Source organism: Coturnix japonica, chromosome 5, assembly GCF_001577835.2.
Source record: "Coturnix japonica isolate 7356 chromosome 5, Coturnix japonica 2.1, whole genome shotgun sequence".
NCBI lineage: Eukaryota > Metazoa > Chordata > Aves > Galliformes > Phasianidae > Coturnix > Coturnix japonica.
In genome coordinates this window covers 53,266-63,445 of record NC_029520.1, presented here as the reverse complement: position 1 = coordinate 63,445, position 10,180 = coordinate 53,266, and the positions used below count along the sequence as shown (strand labels likewise).

The window sequence follows — 10,180 nt, the reverse complement described above, 5'->3', positions numbered from 1 at the left end:
TCTTGTGGGTCTTTTCCAACCTTGGTGATTCTATGGTGATACACTGGAACAGGTTGCCCAGAGGGGTTGTGGATTCTCCCTCCCTGGAGGTGTTCAAGGCCAGGATGGATGGGACTGTGAGCAGCCTGGTCTAGTAGGAAGCATCCCTGCCTATAGCAGTGGTGATCTATAGCAATTGCCTATAGCAATTAGGTGATCTTAAAGGTCCCTTCCAACCCAAATCTTTCTATGACTCTATAATTAAGAAAAAATGCCTTTACTGTAATGGTGATCAGCATTGGAATGGTCTTCCTAAGGAGCTGGTTGATGCCTTGTGCCTGACAGTGGTCAAGAGGCATTTGTACAATGTTCTTAGTAATATGCTTTATCTTTTGGTTAGCCCCAAAGAGGTCAGACACTTGCACTTGAAACAGCACACAGAGTTTGACTGACAGATGTCATTTATTGAAGAGGTGGGTGCTGGGGGTGCCTAATTTTGTGTGCTGGGCATGCTGGTTGCTCACGGGCGGGGGCTTCTGAGCGTGCACACATGGTGGGTGCTGGGTGTTGCGGGTGCTGAGCTCTTGGTGCTGAGGGTGCTGAGTGCTGGGGATGTTTGGGTTTTGGATACTGGGTTGTGAGGTGCTGGGCACTGTGGATGCACAGATGCGGGGTGTGAGGAGTGTAGGAGGTGCCCAGTTCTGTGGATTGTGTATTGCAGTGAATGCAAGGTGTGCTGGTAGCTGGTGCTAGAGCATCTTAGTTCTGAGTACTTATATGTGCTATGTGCTGAGGGTATCTTGGTTTTGGAAGTTGGGCATGCTGGTGCTCAGGTATTAGGGGTGCCAGGTGTACCTGGGAGCTTAGATAGAGATGCTGTTCTCAATTTCCTGTGGGTTCATGTAATTGTATCTCAGCTCAGCCCTGTAGTTTCTCTCTTCAATGTGATCGTGGATGTCTTCCAGCTCCCTTTGGAAGGTCCTGATGAGCCGCCGGGGTTCTGCCTCTGTGAAACGCTCCTCTGGATAATGCCCCAGGAGCTTCTAGAGGGAGAAAAGAATGGGGACTCCATCAGGTCTAGGCACTTGGCGTAGTTGCCTTGAGCCACCTGGCATCGATTGGGCAATGCGGACCACTATCTGGGCTCAGGTGTACCCAGGTGGTGAGGAAGGCTCACAATGTCTTCCAGTCGGGAGCTGAGGAGGATGAGAGCCACCAGAATGTTGGCAGTGGTATCAACTTCAGGAACGGTGTCCAGGAAGTGCTGGAGGAAGGCCTTTCCTTTCTCCTCTGGTGGTGGGTGGCGCATGGAGGATGGGGCATTGGGTAGGTAGGCGCCCAGGTCATACTGTGGGCAGAAAGTTTGCAGTCAACAGAGGAGATAGGCAGGGCCATCCATTTGGCATGGGGACAAGTTGGATGAGGACACTGTCCTGAAGTGAGGTGGGGATGTCCCTCCAACATGGAGGTGAGATGGCTCTCTGGTATGCAATGGGGATGTCCCTGTGGTGCATGAGAGGGATGTCCTACCAGTGTAAATGGACGGATGTTCCCCCCCGAACATGAAAGGAGGACCATTCTCTTGCAGAGAGGTCTCAGATGGGGACAATTTCTTAAGTGCACGGAGGGACTGGACAAGGTTGTCCCTTCAGTGCAGGCTGGGGACAAACAGGGAACACTGTCATATAGAGACGGTAGACACACATGTTCTCCATGGTCTTGGAAGGAGACTTCCCTCCAGTGTGCAAAGAGGTCAGCAGGGAATAACTCTACAGAATGGGGCAGATGGGGATTCTTGAAGTGCAGAAGTGCCCTGCCACGTTCCCTGTCCCTAACCCACCTGTCCATTGTTGACAGCTGCATGCTGTGCTGAGCAAGTGAACATCACCATGGTAAGAAACTTGTTGAGCTCTGCCACTGTCTTCAGCGAGGAGGGCATGCCTGAACGACAGGGGGCAAAGAGCCATCAGGGCCCTGTCCAAGGCACCCCCTTGGCTTTGGGGATACCTAGGAGCCTCGTGTGCCCACTGGGCTACAGAATGGTACCTGAGGATGTCCGGCCCAGGAAGCCATTGGTGAATATATCCATCACCCAAGCCTGCAGCTCCATGTCACTTTGCACTGCTGCATTGTCTGTATAGTAGAAAGCCACAATCCCAGAGACAAACCTGTCACAGGAAGAGGGACAATGAGGCTGCAGGATGTCTCTGGAGCCATCAGTGAATGTTGCTGAGTCTTCCACTCCACCTATTGATGGCCTCCCAGAGTCTCATCCCATCATCCCGGTAGTGGTAGTTGGGGATGAAGGAGACGCCACGGGCTTTTATGTCCTCAGGGAGGCAGAGTGATGTGTAGGTCACTTTCTCCATGCCCCGTCGAAGAATCAGCAGCAGCCCCTCATGGGTAACCCCTGAGCCCTAGTGAGGAGAAGACACTACTGACTGCTCACCACCGAGGGCTCAGGCAGAAGGTGTCATGAGATGTGATCGGCACCCACTGATGTCTGCGGGGCTCACCTTGTCGATGACACCACCAGGGTTAATGAGGACGGTCCGGGCCAGCGTGTTGATGTGCAGCGTGAAGCGGAAGTGTGGGATAAGAAGCTGGAGGGAGTGAAATGGGTCACCCTGACCAGAGGGCACCAGGGTAACCTGGAACCCTGGGCCAGGTGCAGACTCAGCAGTGCCACATGGGATTGGCTGCCTAAAGAGGACTTTGACACAGCAAAACTAAAGGGGAAATGACTGTTCCGAAGGTCAGCACTGGCACGTGGGGTCAGCAGAGCTTGGCCAGGGGCACTTTGAGAAAGGAAGAGGGTGTGGGGGGCTTGGAGGGACCAGCAATTTCCCATGAAAATGGAGATGGCTGGGTGTGGGACAACTGCTGTGGTGAGATCAGCTAGAGGACTGGGCTGATGGGCGAACTGGTGGCCTCGAAAGACCTCCCAGATGTTTACCTTGAAGAGTGGGTGACAGGTGGGCAGTTGGCGCAAGGTGGCAACAGCAAAGACCTCCCCGAAGAGGTGGGTCCGAAGAAGGTGGGTGATGACCTGGTGGCTGTAGAAATCAGCGTTGCGTACCCAGGTCTTGGCCAGGAGCCAGTCCCACTCATCATCACTGGGCAGGAAGATGGGGCTGCTGGGCCCGGGCATCTGGCTGAGCTGTGGGACAAAACTGTACAGTAGGACCAGCGCCCCATGGGGATGGGGTTGTCCCCTGGGTGGCGGCATGCGCTGGGCATGGATATCCCTACCTGGATAGCAATGGGGCGTAGGTGCCCACTGGCATCCTGGTGCAGCAGGCAGAGCGGTGCTGCCACGTACTGCTGCCGCCCATGGATGGTACCTGCTGGGATGCCCTGCAGCAACTCATAATCCACAATGAAGATGTGTCCTTCCTTCATTTCCTTGCTCAAGGTGGTATCCTTTCCCAGGGAGTCGGCCACCATCTCTTGTGTTACTGGGAATTTTTCTGGTAGTACCAAGCAATTCCGGATGACAATAGGGTTGTTGCCATTGAGGAACTGGTACCCAAAGAAGGCATCTTCTTGCCAGTGGCTTGCAACGTACTCAGGGACTAGGAGATGGCTTGAGGTCAGTGCCCCATCTCTGTTTGTTCCCCTGCACCAGGCTATGACTGTTGGATTTGTGGGAATGGGGGAGGCCTTGAGCTGGGAAGGAGGAGTGGGGAGGGCAAGGCACGTACCTATGTCCCTGCCCTTTGTCCTGGAAAAAATGCTTCGCATCTCATCCAGGCTTCTCCAGGAGGTGGGTCTGGCCAGGAAACCTGACAGCAGGTGTGTGGCTCCCCTGTGGGGCAGAACAAGTCTCATTTCCTCATTCCCTCACCTGCCTCCAGCCTAGACAGTAGCCAGGAAGGTTTCCACCTGCCACCATCACTCCAGGCCATTGCTCACTGGTAGATGAGGAGGCCAGTGAAGGATTTGGTTCGTGTGCAAGAGAACTCTATGTTTGAATCCAGGTCAAAGATGGAGTCCACATTGAGGCAACAGGGCCATCCTTCAGCGTAATTCTTCCACCTGCATAGGGAGATGGGGACTCCAGCATCACCTCTCACCATAACAGGACACCCCACTGGCAATGCTGGGTCCCCATCACCCTGTTTCCCCCAGTGCTCTCACTGGTAAGCCTTCTGCCGTGCCTTCAGTTCCTTGCGCCGGTGCTCCTTAAGGATCTCCAGGTCATCATCTGTCATTTTTTTCCCTTAGTGTGAAGAAGAAGAGGAATCAAGGCTGGACCCTGTGAGAGGCTGGTACTGCAGTCCAAAAATTGGGGTGAAAAGATACTGATTGGAACCGGTTTGGTTTGGAATGACAGCATCCCCCACACTGAGCATCCTTTGCCACCTGGTACAAGGACATTGTGTTGATAGCTGCAAGACAGCAGTGTCCATTGTGCCATTTGGCAGACACCCAGCTCAAGGGGGTGAGACATAGCAGACGTGAGAGAGATTGGAAAAATATGTTTCCATGCCAAAAAACTTCAGCTGCTTCAGGGTCTCCAGGGCACGTAGCAGCATCCACCCTATTCCTCCTCCTTTATCACTATGCCACCAAAAGGGATTTGGGTTACTTGGACAGAGCCAGGCTGAGTGATGTGTGACCCCACTGTCCTCTTCCACGCACCCCAGCTACCATAGGAGGGTGGAGATGAGATGAGCCCTACCTGTGCCCTCACGGAACTCCTGGGTAGTGGTCCCCTCCAACCACTGGTAGCAGGGGAAGCGATAGGTTGTGCCATCGGGGGCTGTTACTTGCACCTCCTTGCAGAACCAGGCATCCTCCAGGAAGAGCCGTGTCTTGGTCAGGCGGATTAGTACAATGGGGCCCAGATCCTGCTCGCACTTCACTGTCCTCTCCTTCACCTGGGAAGGGAGAGCAGAGATGATTAGGAATGGGAGTATGTCTGTCCCAGCATTTTGTCAGTCAGTGCAAACATTCCCATTTGTGGGGTGAGGAAACAGAGCATCTTTCCAGGACCCCCCTCACCCATCCCTCCAAGACCACTTCCTACATCTTTCCCCTTTCCTCCATCCCCCACCACCCATTTCTTCTACCTCTCCATTATCCTTTTCCTCCATTCTGCCCAACTCTTGGAGAAGACCAGGCTCTTTTCCAGTTCTCTCAAGCAAAACCCATACTGAGACCCCTGGGGCAGCCTGTGCCACCCCTCACCCTACAGAGACCCTGTACCCATGCCTACCGTCCAGGGCAGGAACTTGTAACTGATTGTTGTCTGTGGGCTCTCGCCTCGAGTCCCCACCAAGGTGATGTAGACGCTGTTTCTGGTCTGAGCTTCAAGGGTGTCACCCATCACCACCTTCACCTTGTAAGTGGCCATGGTGTCCAGCAGCTGCAGCAGCCAAAAGCCTTCACTGGGATGCTGTGTACCTCTTTAGACAGCTCCTCCCTACCACTTAAGTGGCCCATCCCCTCCCTGGTGCAGTATTTGTTTCCTGCTGCCTGTCTCACGTGGGGCACCCCAGGGTGAGCAGTAGGGTCAGGGATGGCCAGCCCCAATGCAGGGCGGAGCAGAAAGCACCACTCAGTGGAGGCAATCCCATGGTGTTCAGGCTATTAATTTTTCTTTCTTTGATATTCCCACTTTTCTCCCAGTCCATCCTCCACTCCCTCCCCCATTGTTTGCAAGGGACAGCAAAGTGGAACAAATGCCCATAGGGGTAAAACTGGACCAGGGGAGGGGGCAGCGTGCAGGATATTTCAGGTGGAAATCTGCAGTTCTGGGCAGTTTGCATGTTGCAAGCCCTGAGGTCAGTTGCACAAGGGCCCCTTAGGGCACCCAGGCATTCCCTTTCAAGGGCAGGTTTTATCAAATGTCCGTTACCAGCCAGTATCTGGCAAATCTAATCTTGACAGATATGGCCAGAGGATGTTGCCCAAGTGATGGCCCTGAGGGAGACCTTATCACTCTCTACAACTCCCTGAGAGGAGGTAACAGCAATAGGATGAGAGGTGATGGCCTCAAGTTGTGCCAGGGGAAGTTCAAGTTCACTTGCCCCACACATGCATCCATAATCTCTTTCTTAAGGTCTTGCTCAGTTCCAGCCTCAAGGAATGAGGATCTGTGACACCAAGTAGGTCACCACTACCCCTTTCAATCATGCGTGAGCCTGGAGCAGTGAGTGAGCCAGCCTCACAGAGGGCACAGCTCTCCACCACTAAAGGAGCTGGCTCTGCAAGTTTATTGGCCTGACTGTGAGTCTTGAGACCTGAGGGAGATATAGGTGCACTGAGTGTCCCCATGGCCTCTGATCCCTGTATCTGGCAAATCTAATCACGGCAGATATGGCCAGAGGATGTTGCCCAAGTGATGGCCCCGAGGGAGACCCTGCAATGCAGGAGGGATCAGCACCCACCTCCTTCTCCAGGAGAGGGAGGGGAGTGATCTTGGAGACCCTGATGTAACTGGGAATAGTGTTGCACACTGGGAGTACGTGGAGGGGTGGCTGGGAGGCAGTGAGGGCTGCGGGGGTTACTAAGCAGTACTGCTGACAGTGGAGTACACTGGGAGCACTGGGAGCAGTGCTACTTGAGCATTGGGGAGGCACAACCACCAGTGGGTGCCCTCCACTCCTCTTTCAGTACGGTTTGGGTAGTGGTCCTGGAGTGTTCACGGGCTCAGGGAGGAGCAGGTGAGGGAGAAGGGCAGTGGGGGCACCCATGGTTAACAGGGAGGGCACTCCTGGCCAGCACTGGAGTTATTTCAGTTATTTAATCTGTTATTTCAGATCCTCTGATCGTTTCCCAGTTCCAGATTTACTGACTCTGTGATGATCCTAGGCTTCAATTTTGTGATCATTCAGATTCCTCAGTAAGAGGACAGATTCCCAGATGCATAGCCATGCAGTATGATGTTTTTCCATCCACCCTCTTGTGTAGTGTGTGGAATAGTTACAAGTGGCTGATACAACCCAAGCAAAAGCAATTTCTGTAGGTTTGAAATAAATAAAGAAATGTTTGGTTTCTGTTCCTTGTTCCTGTCTATTTCTGTCCTCTGTGTTGCTTTGGATATAACTTCCAAACCTGGCATTTTGCAGATAACACCTTTCCACCTATCTTTGTTTTACAGCCCCTAATGATCTCTTGTTTCTCACTTATAACAGTTGTCATGGACAGGGGCTTGAAGAGTAAGAAGGGATTCACAGAAGTTAGGAAATTGGAGGGTAATAAAAAGTCCACCGAAACAGAGAGTATAAGGGAGGTAGAGATTACAGAAGCAAATGTGTAGAGGAGCACATGGTACCTTGCCGCTTTTCACCTGCAGTAAGGCAATAAGGTTTGGACACTCTCTCTTTCATTTTGGTTGATTTGTTGGCCTTAGTTCCAATTGTGTTGTGTTATATTGTGTTATCTTGCATTCTGATATCATAGTTAGTAAATTAACTATACAAAACTACACAGCTACAATCCTTTTGAGGGCCCGAATGAGGACCCAGAAAACGAGCTTCCACTGACAGCTGGACAATACGTTTACATCTGTGGAGACATGGATGAGGATGGCTGGTTTCTGGGAGAGCTGACAGACGGCACAAGAGGACTGGTTCCTTCCAATCTGGTGGAAGAAGTTTCAGATGATGAGCTGGATACCACCGTGCCTCCAGGGCTTCGTGATCTCCTGCTGGATACCGATGACGAAGAGAGACCAGGCAGCAGGAGAGGGGCAGAAAGTGATGGTCACCATCCAGAAATCTGTGTCCGTGTGTTGGCTCAGCCTGGGGGACGCCGAGATTCCTCTCCATAAGACAGCAACATCCCATCAAGATTCCACCTTTCTGGATGAAGGCTACCTCATGCTCCACTTGATGTTCAAGTGGAGTGTGGTCCATCAGCAGGAAGGCCTTAAAAATTCATCCCTTGTAAGACTGAGAATTTATTACATTGGACTGGACTAAAACAACAAAAAACAACAAAAAACACCAAAAACACCAAAACAACTTTAAAAAATTTATATATTATATATTATTTATATATTATATATATTATAATATATGATTATATAATATACATATTATAATATATATAATATACATTATATACATAATATATATAATATAATAAATACAATAATAAATAATATTATATTATATATATTATATATATTATAATATTAAAAAAATACTAATAAAAATAACCAAACCCAAAAAGTGTGTCCAGTCTTCTTGTTTTTAGACAGTCTGCTTTTGTAAAGGTACAAGGAAAGGTAGAGGCTGAGGAAAGCCTCCAAAGTCTTTCTCAAGCGCTCTACCTACAAGTATTAGAATCAAGAGAGAAAGGAATCATCACTGCTTGCCTCTGTTCTTTGGGACACCTGAAGTACCTTGGAAGGCCACACTTCCTGAGCCCTTGTCATGGGTTACTTAGATTTACCTATGCCCGTGACAGGGGAGCCACCAAGCCACCCCGTGGGCCCCCCCCCCCGGGGCCCAGAAAGGAGGGGGAAAAAGGGAGTGGGATAAAACAGTGACAATCTAAGGAGGAAAAACTTATTTTACTAAATATGATACCGAAATACAAGATAACACAATATAATATAATTGAGGCTAACAAATCGAACGAAACAGAGAGAGAGAGTCCCCAACTGAGAGGCCTACTGTGAACTCTAAGGCATACGGCTGGAACGCTTCCACATCTCGAGAGCAGTTCGAGAGAAGAAGGAGGCACTCCAGCCTGGGAACGAGATTATATAGCGTCCTGGTCCCGTGACTTATCATTAACCCTGTTGTTCTCTGGGATATGTAGTCTTCTTCTGTGGACTACACACTCAACAGAAGTATCCATACTTTACATGATGTTATGATGTGGAATACTGATAGCAAAATTACAAAAGTACAAAACCATGATAGCCCTACAGACAGTCTGTCCCAAAGCAGCTGTTTGATCATTTCCATTGGGTGACAATGCATAGCGCTTGCATCGTCTGCAGGCACGGACTCAGATGCAAATCCACATCCTTAACTGTAGGTCCGTACATCCTTTATATACATGCTCCAGCTCCCCCTTGAAATTTTCTTTCTGTCCCTACATGTCAGCAGAGCACTTAGCAAGTCTCCTTCACGTCTAGACACCAACTGCCCATACAAGTGCGTGTGATAATGCACACGGCTGCGGCCAGCACTCTGTGTAAAGAGAAACTGTCAGAGAGCTGCACATCAGGGAGGGGTTCCTTGGTCTCAGCCTCTGCTTGCTTTTCTGGCTGGCTGTGAGGGACGCTCACGACCAGGTGAGACAGTGGAGATCTCTGGGAGATAGGAGAGTTACATTCCTTGGAGCCAGATGTGCGTTCTTCATTCTCGAGTGTTGAAATCTCTTCTGGTGACAAAGCTGGTGAGACTCAGACAGAGGGACGCCAGTGGACTGTTTGTTCTTGCACACTTGTGTGTATGCACATGGCTGTGAGCAACGCTGTGCACGTCTTCATGCACAAATGAGCGTGCACGGAGCTGTGGACAGTGCTGGGGCTGCACACATGTGGGTGTGCACAGGTGTGTCCATGCACTGCAGAGATTTGTGCACGCATGTGGGAGGGTGTGCAGGGATGGGGTGGTACGTGTGTGTGTGTGTGTGTGTGTGTGTGTGTGCAGGGATGGGGTGGTGGCCATTTGCACGAGCACAGAGGTGTGCAAAGCGGTGGGCGATTGCTCCGTTGAAGCAAGAAGCAAGCGTGACAGTGCTCCAGTTGTAAGGAAGTGCATTGCTGGAACAGGGCAGAGCTGAGCCTGCAACTGCAGCCTCCTTTGCACAACATTGCAGACCGCTCCCCCAAACCACCCTCACGGTGCCTTACCTCCTGGCAGGCTCAGGGAAGGAGCACCCGGTGCCCTGAGCCCACAGGCCCAGCCCTGCACAGCACTGCACACAGTACTGTCATGGCGGCACCCGGTGCTGCCGCACAGCATCCTGGGAGTGGTAGTTCCTGCGGGCCCTGCAGCTCCCAGCAGGCCCTGCAGCTCCCAGCAGGCCCAGACGAGGGCAGAGGGGAGCAGTGCTGTCAGCCGGGAGCTCGCCCAGAGAGCCCGATGTTCGGAGCACTTCACACAGGAACTTTGGACTCGGCTGCTTCTGTCCACAACGCCCTGAGCTGCTCAGGAAGCACACTGTCTCACCCTCTGAGAGCTGGGCTGTGCAAAGGAGGCTGCATTGCAGGCTCAGCTCTGCCCTGTTC

At 51.5% G+C, this 10,180-nt stretch overlaps 1 protein-coding gene across 1 annotated transcript; it reads right to left on the bottom strand.

Moving 5' to 3' along the window:
- Window positions 1-431: 431 nt before the first annotated feature.
- Window positions 432-5,338, bottom strand: LOC107314128 (hydroperoxide isomerase ALOXE3-like). Its single transcript, XM_015863046.2, has 13 exons — window positions 5,201-5,338; window positions 4,664-4,862; window positions 4,120-4,201; window positions 3,895-4,017; window positions 3,684-3,787; window positions 3,232-3,554; window positions 2,936-3,139; window positions 2,496-2,582; window positions 2,227-2,396; window positions 2,026-2,147; window positions 1,820-1,920; window positions 1,157-1,327; window positions 432-1,022 (listed from the first exon to the last, which is right to left on the bottom strand). Exons 1-13 carry the CDS (start codon window positions 5,336-5,338, stop codon window positions 843-845), a joined length of 2,004 nt encoding a protein of 667 aa, XP_015718532.1. The 3' UTR covers window positions 432-842.
- Between the last annotated feature and the right edge of the window lie 4,842 nt (window positions 5,339-10,180).